The sequence below is a fragment of the Physella acuta genome, unplaced genomic scaffold, assembly GCF_028476545.2.
Source record: "Physella acuta isolate Inbredline_101_S28 unplaced genomic scaffold, ASM2847654v3 ptg001622l, whole genome shotgun sequence".
NCBI classification, from domain to species: domain Eukaryota; kingdom Metazoa; phylum Mollusca; class Gastropoda; family Physidae; genus Physella; species Physella acuta.
Window position 1 is genome coordinate 79,929 of NW_026733136.1, and position 16,561 is coordinate 96,489.

Genomic DNA, 16,561 nt, shown 5'->3' on the forward strand with positions numbered 1-16,561 from the left:
CTTTGTTTACGGTGTTAAGCAGCCGATTCATTCATTGAAGAAATTACGTAACCCTCTCAGCGTGACACGCGAAAGCCAATTGCCAGATGGTTGCCTTGGGCGATAGAGTCAAACGCGCCAGATAATCGTTGCATTGAGTTTTAAAAACTTCATAAGATAAAACAATTTGAATTGTTAGGTTAGGCTGTTCCTGCTATCTCGATAGCTTTAAAGTCCATATCTTACGCTCGAAAGGTCACCCCTCCACCATTATCCTTTATTTTGAAAAGTACGCCGTGTTGATAAAGTGGATTTAAAAATAAAATGTAAGGTTAGGTAGCTCACGTTGTTTTTTGGTAAACGTGTATGTATGCTAGTCGTATAATGTTATGATGTCCTTATCCCGCTTGTGTTTTCTCTGTTGAAATTTTATGGCTGTTTTATTACTTTTATGTTATAATTTTTATAATACATATGGCGAGAGTAGGCTTTTCGAACAAGGGACATATTTATGTGTCTGAGCTGGGATATTATGATATAAATGATGTTAGGGATCGTCTATAAATGCCGGTTTACCCCCCCCCCCCCCTCCTTTCCCAACCCGCGATATCGAGACAGTCAAGCGCGCGTCTTTTAGGGACAGCCCTTAACTAGCAGGTCTAGTAGTCTAGCGATCTAGTGGTCTAACGTAGTGGTCTAGCGGTAGAGAGCTGGACTGCTAACCCGTTAGTCTCGAGTTCGAATCCGGGTTCAAGTCAGTATACTGGGTATACTGGGTACCTAACTCACGTTAGGGAAAGTAAAGGCGGCTGGGCATAGTGCTGACCACACTATCTCTTCATATGCCGAGGTCACAGAAACATGTGAACTCTACTTCACTTGCCCTATAGACTGCCAGGTTTGAAAAAGGAACTTTACTTAACTAGCAACGCCCACTAGCTACCGTACGACACTTTATTCTAAATTAAAAATATCGCCATTAATTTACTTATGAACTTGCAAAAATAAGACGATAATTTACATGTATTATACCATAATATTAAGTAATCTACTTATAACCCAAATCTAAGTCCTAACCGTATACAAGATGATATTGTAACAGGTCTAACTCTCACCCCACCCCTCCCACTAGACACACAATCCCCGTACCATCAATAGTAGTCTGAGTATGAAAAATAATTCGATTGTTGAGTGATTTTATTGACTTTTTTCCACGTATTTGGGGGGGTGGGGGGTATGTTTAAACCAAAAGCAAAGCGTGAGGACCTCTGGCCTAACTTCATCTGCCCGCCGATCGCGGTGTAAACCAACCTTTGTGTTCACCAACTGCCCGCGGCAAGGCGGGCCAGCGTTTACTGCTAACTTTAATGGCCACTCAATCTGAAGGTTCGCTTGCCCCCTGGTATCGATTGGTGAGGGCGTAACGACATTTGGTCTGCAGGTTTTGTCCCCGAGGTTCTGTCGATAGACATTTGGGTTACCGATCTTTGTTCGACCGCGACATTTTATTTGTCTATGGGTGTTCGCTCTACATTGTCCCTATTGAGTAGGCTGCTATTGACATTTGCCGTTAAAAAGCTAGACCTAACTTTAAATAACTACCGTTACCTACCCTACAGAACATAAAAGGTAGGCTGTATTCTACTTCTCAATAATAATTCAGTTAAGGGTGAGTGTTAGGGAGAAACAATTTCAGGTTGAGAGTTATTATAGGCACGCATGCTGTTAACAGAAGATAACTATGGCAATATAGGCCTTCAACTAGGTTTTAGGAGTAGTGTACATGTTATGGTTCTCTATTTATTAAAAAAAAAAGATCGGTGAGGGGTTTGGCGCTAACAACCACGCGCTCGTATAAACACGCGAGTTCGCCTTATTCTGTAAAGTATATTATTCTTTGGTTATATGCGCCACATAGGGAACATGGAAAACATAAATAGCTACAACAAGATCGCCACTAGTTTCCCTAACATATTAAGGGTTGTAAAATTCATAAATCAGCCGGTCTTTGTAGACTGGTTTCTGTGTTATTAACAAAGTTTAACTACATCGGTAGTCTAAATTATTGTAATGAGCAGGGCCGTATTCAAAGATCTTAAGTACTTATTATGAGAAAAGGTCTACCCAATAAAATGATTTTAACGATTAAACTCACAGTCAAAATAAATAAAAATAAATAAATAAACCAACTTCCATTTAGCACTCACTTAATTTGTAATTATAATTTTTTCTTCTATTGTTTTTTTTAAATAGCAATTCTTGTGCGTTGACTTAAAACATCTCTGTGCGACTTATCTGTTTCTGTATAAAACAAAAAAGAGACAAAAACACAGTTTGTTTTGTTTTCCTATTGTTCGACTTCAGATTTTAAATTCATTTTAATGTATTGTGGTCTGTCCCGAAAAACAAGAAACACACACACACACACACACATGTGTCCGTTGATGCAATAGGCACGTGCCTATACCAACCCTGGTGAGGTTAACTCATATAAAAATTAAAATCTGCCAATGATTTGCAAAGCATAGCACAATAATAGTGTAAGCGGATATATACGGAGTATGACTGGATATGACGGGCGACTGGGTATATATATAAAGCCCAAATGAAGAGAGCGTAGAGAAAAACGTCAGAGAAATAACGGGGGGGGGGGGGGGCGATTGGCGAACCAATGTGTATGGGCTTATGGCATTTGGAGGTCTGTTGTTTGTGTGTGTGTGTGTGTGTGTGTGTTTATTATTTTCAGTCGATCGGTAGGATAATATCATACACAATTAGTCCATGTTTTTAATAAACTGAATACTATGTACACACGTCTGGAGTATACTGTGCCTTTATTTCTTTTTTTTTTTAAATAAATGTTTTGTTTCTTCAATTGAAATAAACAAGAGGCGTAGCGATGGGGGGGGGGGGGTACATATGTCCCGGGCGCCGACCTTAGGGGGCGCCAAAATGGGTTGTAAAGACAAATGAAAATGTCATTTTAGCTGCATTTTTGCAGTTTGAGGGGGGTGCAAATCGAAAGTTTGAGGGGGATGCAAATTCTAAATTTGCTCCCGAGGGGGGCGCCAAATTGATAATTTGTCCCCGGGCGCAGGGAAGGGTCGCTACGCCTCTGAAATAAACATTCCCTATTTTCAATATTGCTAATCTGATATAGTTTATTATTGTGATGCTCATGTGCTTTACACTTAAGTGTTAATCAATCCGCTTTGACCGTAGACCAGTAAGTGTAGGCCTACCTTCTTTCATACAGCTTTATTTATAGCCTATGCTTTATTGCTTGACCAGACTTATTTTACCCACGTGTTTTCATATTATAGCACCAGCTAGTATTTGTCCACCCCCTCTCCCCAAATCACCATCATGTAGGCTTACCTGTATATTTAAACATGTAGACATCGCCAGAGTTTCTTCCAGGCATCTCTTCGGATCAGTGTCCGCTCCCGCCCCCGGGTCTGCCCCCTCTCCCCCAAAAATCTCAACTCCCCCCCCCCCCTCCCACTCGCAGTGTTTCTTCCAGACTTTTTTCTCAGGGGGGGGGGGCACTTGAAATTTTCGGGGGGGGGGGGGGAGACACTGTTAAAAGTATATATTTTCTATATAAATTATATAAATTTCATTTCGTTCGGGGGGGGGGGGGCGGTAAAATTTTTTCGAAAAGGCCTGGAAGAAACTCTGCCCACTCAGAGAAAAAAGTCTGAAAGAAACAGTGGACATCGCCTGTCATCTATAACTTTGAAAAAGAGGGTTAGGCAACGGTTAGAAATATGGCTTGATTAGCAGAATGAATAGTAAAGATCAACTCTTACTCTTTAACAAAAGCATAAAAGGATAGCAGAAGCTATCCAGGGTTTCTTCCGGGCATCTCTTCGGTGGGGGGGGGGGCGGATGGAATTTATATAGAAAACATATGGAAAATGCCCCCCCCCCCCCCCCGGGGGGGGGGGGGGAAAGTCTGGAAGAAACACTGAAGCTATAGATGAAACTATAACTAGTTCAACGCCAATCATTTTTGCCAAGGCGCATAACTCAGCTTCTTGTTTATTGTTGAAGTCCAAGGCAGACTTGAGTCATGGTCCTTGACAATCATTCATGATACGAAAAAAATCAGAGTCGTGGTTCCTGACACTGACATAAAACCAGAGTCGTGGTTCCTGATAAAAAACCACCGTTAGGCTAGTAAACAGACAATAAGCCCAGGATGACATTAAATGTCAAATTCACCACTCGTCTGCTTGTCGAGCGAGAGTATATAGAGGTCAATTGAAAAGAGAGCAGAACGTCAGAAAAATAAATAATACGGAGCGAACCAGTGTGTATGAACGAATGATATGTGGAGATGTGTTCGTTTTAATAATAGTTAAGTTTTTATATTTTTATGGAACAGTGACTCTTTAAGATTAAATAAAGAGAATAGAACCTGCATTCAGAGTGAGCTTCTAGGGTTGATACACTAACGATGGTCAATGGGCTGTCTTTGAAGATTACAAAAATCACAACTAAAAAACAACATATTTACACAAAATACATAAAAATATACCAAACAACTTCAGAAATTGGACAACTATTGCCTTAATCCTACGCCAAAAGCATAATAAAAATAGTATTATCATGGACACTAATCCTAAATCCAATACTACAGTCACAGTGTATGTAATACAGTTAAGTAGATTGGGGGTCATCCATAAATGACGTCACGCTTTTTGGGACGATTTTTACCTCCCCCCTCCCCTCCGTCACACATCGTCACAAAAAGCCAGACCCCCCCCCTAAAATGACGTTACACCTCAGCCTACAACCCCCCTCAAAATTGCAGTTGAATTTTTCTTCAAACATCGATATTATTCCAAAATCTTGTCTGAACTCTGTCAAAATAGAGTATTTTAATCAATTCCCATTGCAATTTATTTAATCAGTTTTCTAAAACGCGAAATAACGTCTAAAATTCGTTTCCTAACATTGCTTTTTTATAATGCAAAAGTGTGACGTCGCCCCATCTGAACCCCCCCCCCCCACTCTCCCCACACATCGTGAGTGTGACGTCATTTATGGACGACCCCTTGACCGAAAGTGATGAGGTTGTGTAAAGGATACGTTTTTTTAATCAAGCGGGTGTACTCTTGCATGTCCAACTACACGGTTATGTCCCTTGCTGTTTAATGCTAGGCCTAGCTCTTCACTGAAGATTCAAACCTACAACTCAGCATAGAATATTTTCTGGATTTTCTAGAAACGTTTTTGCAAGCAAATATTTAAAATATGTTTTACTTGTACCTAAATTAAAATTATTTAGAATGTTAGCTGGATGTTTTCTGAAATCCAATTAACTGCACTCAAACTTTAAAATTATAAATTGAAGTAACTTTCAAATGTTTTTGTATAAAAACAAATGTTTGGTATTGAAGTACATAAAATAATATATAATTAGACTTGTTAAAATAAAATTGGAAATCTGCATACAGTAATTCACTAAGCTGTAAAATTTTATTTGTTTTTCCCATGTGCAATTAGATTAAAAAAAATCATAACCATTTCTGAAGCCACAAGCTGCATTGTTGAAATATTGTCATATGAGAATAAGGTTCTTTTTGTTAGGATGAAAAAGTATTCAAACAATTAGTTTAAATGAAATTATCATCAGAAATATTTACAACACAAAACACTTGTACTAATTAATGTTTATTTTAAACATTCATTTGTAAACAATTTACATTTTCTCAAATTCTGTACATGGTTCAGCTTATTACATGCAATACATATAAATGCATCGTCTCACACATTAATAATTTTATTTGCTAACAGTTTCATCAAATATTTAAATGAATTATATTGGAACATAAAAGCCTGGTAGTTACTTCCCTTTATTTACTTTGTATACCTACTCCTCTTAACTTACAAGAACATATATTCACCTTTGTAAATCACAATCCCTTATTGGAAACTAAGGAATACAACATAATATATCTATTCATCTTATATACACATTTTACTCTAAAATAATATACAGGAAGTTACCATCATGTGAATAGCCTCTTGTTACCTACCGATATATATATAATAGCCTAAATGTGCTTAACTGGTTATGAAAATACATTTTACTTGATTTCCTGTATTATGCTAAAAATTCAGGATGTTTAGAAAATAAGTATTTTATAAATTCTAGTACATTAATTAAGTTGAACAAATTATGTTGTTATTTACATATTTTAAATTGCACACTTCTTCCCTATCGTCAAGGGTGAGGCTAGTTATAAAATACTCTAATTCCATTCTTCCAGTCAACTTTGCTGTATGAGCATTGATGATGATGAAGATCAGAGTCAAAGCAACTTAGGGTTCAATGGAGTACTTGGGGCTTTCATTTGCCTGAAAAAAATTTGTCACAAATTATGGGCAATAGTTGACAAATGAAAATGATTATTTTAGAATTCATACCCGCAATTAGTTGAATGAGTTTGAAAAGCTATATACAGGTATTTAGTATAGAATGGTGGGAAACAAAAGTGGTAATTAGTACAGTGGTTATTTTCCAAATGATGTACAGAGGGTTTTAACAATATGTGAGGTAACACTCCAAGCCAGTTACAAAAACTAACTCATAGCACATGAATTGTTGTTAAGGTGATAGCCTTATTTTCATTACGTGTTGATCATAATTTAAAAAAAAAATCTATCAACAATAAAAGCATATTGTATCCAAATTCAAAATGCTAATAGTAGGCGATTTATAATTTAGCCAGAGTTTTAACAACAAATAATTTTAAATTAAAAAAAAGAAAGAAAAATATAGTTATATATATATATATATATATCAGAATATAAGAATCAGATATTCATCTTATGATTTGAAATACATCTTATCTGCCCATTTATTTTCCACACATGCAAGCAAATGTAATAAGAAATAATATAAACAAAAAAATAATAATTTTCAAGCGAATTCAGGGTATATTAAACAAAAACAGTGACTTAGCTTAATTTTTTTTAAGAAGCACGTGTTAAAGAGATTTTTGAGGTTTGCAAACTGAAAGATGTGAAAACTATCTTAAAATGTATGCTGTTTGTTATGAACAAAAATTGAAGGTGAATGCTACACACTGTGAAATATGGGATTACAGCATTTATAAGATTTGAAAGCATACAGTCAAACTTAAATTATTAGATACACCTGTCAGTAAATGTGACTACTTTAAGAAATTCTCACCTAAATATTATTTGCTGGAAAAAGAAACACAGCTAAATAGTAAATGTACAATTACAATTATAATTCATTACATGTAATTTGCATGCTGAGTGAAAGTTGATTTTTTAACAATTTATGGTAATTTTAATTAATGATGTTATTAACAGAATATTTTTAAATCATGAGTTTTGATATGGGTATGACTAGATGAATTACACATATATATTCGTCAGAATTTTATTAAATAGATAGAAAACACTAATAGTCTATGTTGAAAGAAATTAAAAATTTATTTTTATTTCTCTATTGATTAAGGATTTATTATTGCCTGTATTGTAAAAATTATATTATTATAGGGATCAAATTTTAAAAAACTATTACAAACAAGGGTTTTACTTTATTGCAGAGGCGTAGGGATTGGGGGAAGGGGGGGGGGGACGACATATGTCCCCAGGGACCGACCTTAGGGGGGTGCCAAAATGGGTTGTAAAAGCAAATTAAAATGTCATTTTAGCTGCATATTTGCAGTTTGAGGAGGGTGGGGGTGCAAATCGAAAGTTTGAGGTGGGGGTGCAAATTGAAAGTTGAGGGTGGGGGTGCAAATTGAAAATTTGCTCCAGAGGGGGGCGCCGGGAAGGGTCGCTACGCCTCTGCTTTATTGATTTTATTTTTTGCTGAACTGTAGGAAGAAAGTATTGTAAATACTTGCTATCAGCTACCTGTCACCAGTATTAAAAGGGAGATTATTACTTTATGATCGTTAATTATTTTTTTTAAGAAAACAGACTAGCGGAAATATGATTGAGTTGCAAGAAGAGATCTTTGCATGTTAATTAAGTTTAGATCTGGTTTACTTACTTTTGGGAACACATTAAAATCAGATTCTGTACTGCTATGACTGTTGAATGTACATTTTGTCCAGTTATGACACATCTGTCCACTACAACATGAACACCATCAGCTTCAGTGGCTAAAATAAATAAAGACGTTACAATTATATATATATAACAGCCAAACAATTCATTTACAAATCTAAGTTATTTTGATCACCAAAACACATGATAATAACTGGTTACGATAATGATATTTTTAAAAAATTATAAATACTGGAAAATTCATTTTCATATACTTGGTAATAGTTTCTATAAGAAAAGGCTACAACTGAAAGAGTTATATTAAGTAAAATAATTATTTTTTAATATCTAGCTTTTAAATTTCATAATCAATAATTTAAAATAAAACATTTTTATACTATGAATGATAATGTTAAATGAAGATACATTTTCATCATGTAAAAGATTTTTTTTTAATTCAGTTCTGATTTTAATTAACTCATTACTTATACCTGATTACCTGTATATTTTCCACCATGGTCTTTAATAAAATCTTCAGGTATAATTGGCATAGAAGCAAAATCAGGTAGGTGACCTACTTCAAATAATGATGGCTAAAATAATGGAACACAAAAATAAACTATATTTAAAAAGCAATGCAACACTATTTTTTAGTGGTAAAATATTTAAAAAGGTTTAGAAGATTTTCTTTTAATTTTAAGCATGCTTAGATATTTTAAATTCAATAAAATAAAAATAAAAACAAAATTTATTTGATTCATATTATAAATTCCAATTATAGATCCATCTATAATTTATTACAAAAATATTTGGATTTTATAGTTACAAATAAACTAAAACCTACAGCAGTTAAACAGTAATCGTCTAACCACCAAGATTTTCCATCTTCTTTCCTAGCAGAGAACAAGCCTGCCACACCATGACCAATAGCACAGATGGGTTCTAAAGGAAGTGACACAAATAAAAATATTTTAAAACTGTTTTGTCGGATATAAAACATTAGTCTAAATGAATAAGAACCTTTTTTACTGGACTTAACCCAACAAATATATGTACAGTATGTACAGAAAGACTTACATCATAAACATATTGTATAGTATATGTTTATTGAAGGTTGTAGGTCTACAGTCACAAATTGCTACACCAAAATTGTAAAAAGATTAAGTCTAAAAGCTAGGCTACCTAAATCAATTTGTTTTTTTCTTTTTAATATTTGACAATATCAATCTCATTAGAAGTAAAGTTTTTTTTTCTTGTTTACAATAATTTACTCTACTTGATCACTAACTATTATAATGATAAAGTGTGGATGACTTACTTTTTTCATTAATAAAATGGCTGACAATCTGACCCAGGTCACTGTTTGTTGCTAGATCATGAATAGCACCTGGGCACGCTGGGATCAGCATGGCTGAATAACGGTTCACTGAAAGAAAGGTATATAAACACATTAATAAGCAAGACACAAACTAGGATAAAATTATGTGATTATCTGGGTTAAGTCGGAACAAGGTTCAAGGTATTACTGAAGTACATGAAACGTCAAAATAATTAATAATTAAAATATGAGACTCAATTCAAAGAATAATTCTGGAAAGAGCAATAGATAGAAACTAAATTCCAAATATCAAAAGGTAGAATGATTTTTTTTAAATTACCATCTACGGTGTCTAAAGCTATAGGTGTTGAGCTTGATTTAGATCTAAATTCATTGAACCATCGTCTGTTTGAGTCATCTTGGTTGATATATTCTGCCTGCCGACCCTACATTTTTAAATAGAGAGGCTAATTTTAATGGTTAGGTTTGTTTAAGAATCAATAATTTGCGTAAACTCAACATTATTACAATTTCACAATTAGGTAAAATAATTTTTCATCCATTCCTCTTATTCAAACTTTCATTAGCACAGTAACAAACCATTAACCTTCATTGTTATGGAAAGAGTTAGGGCTAAATTATAACCTAACGCTATCTAAACAGTACAAAAATTACTTCTTACCCCTGGTGACGCCAACTGAATAGCAAAGCTTTGGTTTACCAGAGAACAAGCTTGCATAAAAGAGGCAGCTGATACACCTGTAGTAGTTTGTAAACAATGGCAGGCATGAAAAAAAATTAATGACTTACTATTGACCTGTAGTGTACTTGGCAAACTGTTAATAAAAGCTAATTAAGTTAATGTATATTAAATATTATAGAGACAAGTCACACAAGTAGGCCTAAGAAGCCTAAGCCCTGCCCTATTCCCTAAGCAGATTTAAGCAGAAGCTTATATTTTATTATTTAGTATTTAGTAGTAGTAGTATTTACATATTTATTTTAGGCACTAGAAATAATTATTTAAAATAGGCCTAAGAGTAGGAAGCCCTAAGCAGTGTATTGAGTGTATTGAGTTGAGTGTAACACTGTGTCAGTGTGTGTAGCATGTAGATCTCTATACTATAAAAAAAAAGTATAATGTATTCATTTTACTTTTCTGAAACAAAAAAATCCACACAGCCCAAAACTTACTGAGTTTGCCTTCAGCACCCAATTTAAAAGCCAAAAGCAAACGTCGCGTTTGTTTAAAGTGAAGTTTTAACTAAAAAACTTTAATTATTAATTTTTATTATTAATTAAACTTTCATTTCAAACAAAATTAAGAAAATTTGCCACGCCCACAAATCATTAAATTAAATTTAGATCTAGATCTAGTAGGTAATTTTGAAGCTAAAATCTTTGTCCAATTCACCTATCTAGATCTAGCTGATTCGAACTTTAAAAAATAAACTTAGCTTATATAATATATAGAATCTAAGTAATGATTATTAGAGCTATACCTTCAGCAGCAGAACTGATGACCACTAGACAACTACCCCTTGACGTCGCCATTTTATGAAATCAGTAAACAAACGTCGTAGGGTAGATAACTCTAAATTGTAGTTTAATATATACCCAGAAGCTATAGGCCTGGCGGACAACGCCGTGGGGTGGGGGTCAGAGTTTCTTCCAGGCATCTCTTTGGGGGGGGGGGGGGGCGCATTGCCCCCCCCCCCCCCCCGAAATTTTTTTACCGCCCCCCCCCCCCGAACGAAATGAAATTTATATAATTTATATAGAAAATATATACTTTTAACAGTGTCCGCCCCCCCCGAAGAAAGTTTACCGCCCCCCCCCCGGAGAAAAAAATCTGGAAGAAACACTGGTGGGGTTTACAGAATAAACAGGAGAAGAGGATGTTTTTGTAAATTTTACTAAATTGATTATTATAAGCGTGCTAGAAATATTAATCAATTTGCTTAAAACTCGATCGCTAGGCTGCGTGCTTCGTTCTTCATATAGTACCGTGGTTAGGGTTGCAAGGTGTCCAGTTTTGAATTTGACAGTCCAGTATTTGAGCAGACTGGCCAGGATAAATTAAATATAAATACTGGACAAGTATATGAATAATACTCTGTTACCTCCCTTCTTCTTCTTTGCTGCATACCTGAGAAGGGAAGGATGGAAAGGTGTCCAGTATTTTCGGAAAAGGTATCTGGCAACCCTAACCGTGGTACCAAAGATAACTAACGTAATCCTTGAAAAGAACTTAAGAATTTATCGTTTACCGAAACACGATTTTCCATAGGTTTACAGTTTACAATACATGTGGCAAATTTTGTACCCTAATTTGGACCCCCTTCTAATGCAACGATTTCGTTCCAACTTTTCACATACATTAGTCTCCGTTGACAATGCAAAAATATGTGTTTTAAATCTAATTAGATATTATATTAGCCTTCAAAGTTTAATTTTTAAAATTACTAAATTCAATTATAAAAGGGAAGACAACACGATTAAATGATATAGCGATCGCTCTATCTACTGAACGTCGGCGGTGCATTGTTTTTTTCACGGCTGGTGATTGTTTGCCTGAGCGTCGACCACGGACCAAGAAGGGGCAGATGATTTTATGTTAGAGCTACTTATTGGATTTTTATGCAAATGTTTTAGTCGTAGCCTATGTGCAGATGCGTATCGACCCATTTCGGTGACCGGGACGAACTATCCATTTTGCACCACCGCCCCGCCCCCCCCCCCCCATTTATTCTGTATCTATTCAAGTTGGTGAAAAAGCACCCCCTCCTCCATCTAGTTTGAAAAGGCCGGGACTGTCCCATGACAGTTCAATTTGGTCTCACACAATTGATGTAGAAACACAGTCAAATGTCTTAACTTCGACGATGTATCAGAGGCGTAGCGACGGGGGGGGGGACATATATCCCCGGGCGCCGACCCTTGGGGCGCCAAAATGGGTTGGGAAAAATTAAAAGCTCATTTTAGCTGCAGTTTTGAATTATAAATTAATAATATATATATGGGGGGGGGGGCGCCAAATTGAAAGTTTGTCACCAGGCGCCGGGAGGGGTGGCTACGCCTCTGCGGTGTATAATTCATTAATACAGCTCAGCAGTGGCGTAGCGAGGTCGGGTGACACCCGGTGCGGCACTTAATGGTGTCACCCCCCCCCCCCAGAGGCGTAGCTACCCTTCCCGGGACAAACTTTCAATTTTTGATTTGCACCCCCCCTCAAATTTTTCTCTATATATTTTGCATTTTTTTTGCCTTGGTGTCACCCCCCCCCCCTAAATGGTGTCACCCGGTGCGGTCTGCCCCCCCCCCCCCCGCCCCCTCGCTACGCCTCTGCAGCTCAGTATGAGCTTTTTTTCCTTTCTATCCCACTTCTGCCTACATAGCATCAACTTCATTTAAAAAGGGGGGGGGGGGGATCTCATCAACTATCCCAATAATCCCTGCCAGGATATGTAATCTCCATTTTTTATAGTGTCTCTTTTTAGTGTGAGATTCAACTATAGACACACGCATCTGACAGTAAAATCAGTGAGCGCTCCGTGAGAAAGACAGCTGTTCATGGGGTGTTTTAACTCAATGAATATATATATATATATATATATATATATATATATATATATATATATATATATATATATATATACATGTATGTATGTATATATATATGAGTGTATATATTGTATACAAGCTATATATGGATATGGAAGTGTTTTGACACCACCCTCCCAGTAATAAAAATCTTTCTTACACAACAGGTAGAAATGAATCATACTGGAATAGCTCAAGTTTGAGAGCAAGTGACTCCTACTTTCTAATTTTAGCTTGTTAAATTTAAACTGCTATCTCGGATGAGCGGTGTGGTGGAGGTGGTGGTGGTGGTGTGTGTGTGTGTTTTGCATGGTTTTTTTTTTCACACCAACGAAAGTGGACCAGGGCTAATGCTTGAAAATACATGAGTAGATGAATTAGGAACAATTCTCTTTTGAATATCACGTTTGTTTGTAATAGCTTACATATTAAAAATAATAATAACAATAATGATGTTATTCAGAAAAACAAAAGTGTATAGGAAACAGCTTACAAAAAAGTGAAGTAGCTTCAAGGATACGTATAATTGCTTGCTGACGTCTTAATAAGAAGATCCCGTACATTTTCAAGTACTTGGTATCATCATTACAACAACAGTACGTACTCACGTCTCCGGGTTGCACCTAAACTCAGCGATGTCATGCACTCAACAGGAGGTTTAGTGACTAAATACGACTGAAGTGAGTAGATATATCTAAATATGACTGTAGTGACTAAATGCAACTGTAATGACTAAATACGATTGTACTGACTAAATACGACTGTAGCGACTATATATGTCTAAATACGACTGTGGTGACTAATTACGACAGTAGTGACTAAATACGTCTGTAGTGACTAGATATATCTAAATATGACTGTAGTGACTAAATATGACTGAGCATTTTTTTAAAAAGGAGGCTGTTTGTTGATCAAAGTTTCTTTCAGGCATCTCTTCGGGGGGGGGGGGAGGCTTAGCCCCCCCTCCCCCCGAAAAAAATTTACCGCCCCCCCCCCCCGAACGAAATGAAATTTATATAATTTATATAGAAAATATATACTTTTAACAGTGTCCGCCCCCCCCCCCCCGAGGAAAGTCTACCGCCCCGCCCCCCCCCCCCCCCCCGAAAATTTCAAGTGCCCCCCCGGAGAAAAAAGTCTGGAAGAAACACTGTTGTTGATACATTTATTTTAAAGAGCAGACTAGTTTTAAATCAGTTTCGCGTAAAATGAAACAAAACTTGCATTAAATCTCATAATTACTTTGTGGCGAGCAACTTAATTATTGAAAACTTGACATAGTTACGAATGTCTGAATTAAACTTGATCGCAAAACTGAGATCCATGCCTGTGAAATTTTTCTTGTTTCGTTTATCAGAGGAAGGAAGTTTACGTTACGCTAACTTTAATATATAATCATTCAACAACTGGATCTACAATCTACATGAAAACATTAACCACTTCATAAAGTAAACATCCGCATTTTTGATTGGCGAATCGGGGGGAAGGGGGTTTTATGTTGTTTTTTTTATTGTGACGATAGGACTAAGAATGTAAAAATGTGATAAGTCGTGTGAATTCCATTAGTATAGTTTCCCTTTCAGACCTAATGAATTACCCATAGGGCAGATTAAACGGTGTCATGTCTTTCTTGATCTAACACAGTAACATAACCCTACTCACAATGGGGTCATTGTGCGTAGTCAGTGTGTCACCTGAACTGGTGATTAAAGACACATTTAATTTAAATACCCATTTAACTTTGACATTCTGAATCTAGTAGCTTTTTAAAAGTGTTCTAATGTAACCCCCCCCCCCCCCCATCCTCCTCTTTCCAACCAAACGGGGTTACCCGAGTACATGCCCAATTTCATGCCTCTACACCCCGCAATGAGTACACTGGAGTACTCACAAATACGTCATCCTTATTCATACCACATAAACAAACAAACCCCAGAGTTCAAAATACAACACCCACGTGGATTGATTTCATCAGACACAACACTTGGCGTCATCCATACGTCACGAGCCTAGGAAATAGATCGATGCCAGCTCGACTGTTGTCTTGGCAACCAATGAAAAAAAATAAAAGATTAGACGTGGGTGTGTGTAGATTAGATTTCCTTGAGCAGGCCTAAGACTGTAAAGTCTAAAAAAATGTCTCGAGGTTTTAATCGGTTTCAGATTGAGACGAAGGTTTTGTAATAATTGTATGTTTCTGTTTTGGCTGATTATAGGCCTAGCTAAAATAAAATTCCCACTATTCAAGAATGGCAGTTGCTTATTACGGTCATAGGAAGACGAAATAAGCAATGCACCATGGGGATGTCTAGGAAATAATGCTGTGCTTATTTCCGCCAGTGGGCTTTCAGTGAAATTAGTACTTTGCTTATTAAATGCCCTATTCTCTTGCGACAGATGTTACAAAATATACTTTTTTTTTAAAGTTAAAATTCTTAATCTTTGCTCTTATAAAAATCGTTACTATTTTCTTAAACACTATTCTAGCATTAATCCCAACCCTTACCTCTAACTCCGATTTAGATGTAATGAGTTAAAATTTATCTAAGGAAAACCAAAAACACTTCTTCATAAAAGATACACATTTCATTTATTCAGTTAAGACTCTTAATATTTATTCTTAAAAAAAAAACCCAATCATTGATGATATTTTCTTAGACTACCTCTAACCTTAACACTAACTACTGACCCTTATAACCCTAAGTAAAATATAATGCGTTAAAATTATCATATTAATACCATTTGAACTAATAACAAAACAACAACAACAAAATCGCTTGAAATAATTTGTAAATAGGCCTGATAGCAATATATTAAATAAAAAAAAAATCTCTCTTTAAAATAAAAAACAAATTACACTTCCTTTAAAAATGCTAAAAAATATATCCAATGTATAAAGATGAAATAGACTTTGTGCCTCTGTATGTATATTTGTGGAAGACATGTATATAGTAATAAAAACTCGACTTGATCCACAGAGGCGTAGCTAGGGGAGGGCGGGGAGGGCGGCCGCCCCGGGCGCCGACCCTAGGGGGGCGCCAAAAGGGGTAGAAAAAAAATAAAAAAACTCATTTTAAGCTGCAGTTTTGAATTATAAACAGTCAAAGTAAAGAAATTTAACGGCTAAGAGCCTTTGCATACTGATTTAACTGTTTTCTACATTGATTGTGTAACTGTAAAACGTATATCCTTAAGAAGCTGTGACCGGAAAAATCGCTTTCCAGCTTTCCTAGATGGGGGGGGGGCGCTTTTTCGAAGACTAAAATCGGAAAAATTCACATCGGATTAAGGAATAAATAACCGATATCACTCAGAAAAGAAACCCACTCAGCTAAAGCGTAATTTACGATTGTGTAACATAAGAAAAAAGAGTTAGTGACGTTTAAAATCCGCTCTACCATTTTGTCCAAGATGGTGGGGCTCTTTTTCACCAACAAAAATCGCAGGATTTGTACTAGATCGGTTACTATATAACTCTTTAACACTTAGAAAATAAATCAATTGTATTAACACTTAATGTACGATTTCCCTTCATAGTTTTGCTAAGTAATAACGCGACTAGTTCTTTATAAGATTCTTATGATTCTCAACTTTATCGTGAGAGATCAGATAGTTTTACTT

General features: G+C 35.9%; 1 protein-coding gene across 2 annotated transcripts; it reads right to left on the bottom strand.

The window, feature by feature from the left end:
• Positions 1–5,653: 5,653 nt before the first annotated feature.
• Positions 5,654–10,910, bottom strand: LOC131929378 (glutamine amidotransferase-like class 1 domain-containing protein 1). Of its 2 annotated transcripts, XM_059285534.1 has the most exons (9): positions 10,840–10,910; positions 10,020–10,096; positions 9,678–9,783; positions 9,338–9,445; positions 8,864–8,961; positions 8,519–8,612; positions 8,024–8,135; positions 7,187–7,200; positions 5,654–6,348 (listed from the first exon to the last, which is right to left on the bottom strand). In XM_059285534.1, the coding sequence occupies exons 1-8, from the start codon at positions 10,889–10,891 to the stop codon at positions 7,194–7,196; spliced, it is 654 nt and encodes a 217-aa protein (XP_059141517.1). In that variant the 5' UTR covers positions 10,892–10,910; the 3' UTR covers positions 5,654–6,348; positions 7,187–7,193. The 2 variants fall into 2 exon arrangements, with proteins under 2 accessions (XP_059141517.1, XP_059141516.1); XM_059285533.1 differs by lacking the exon at positions 7,187–7,200 and having other exon boundaries at positions 5,655–6,348.
• Positions 10,911–16,561: the final 5,651 nt, after the last annotated feature.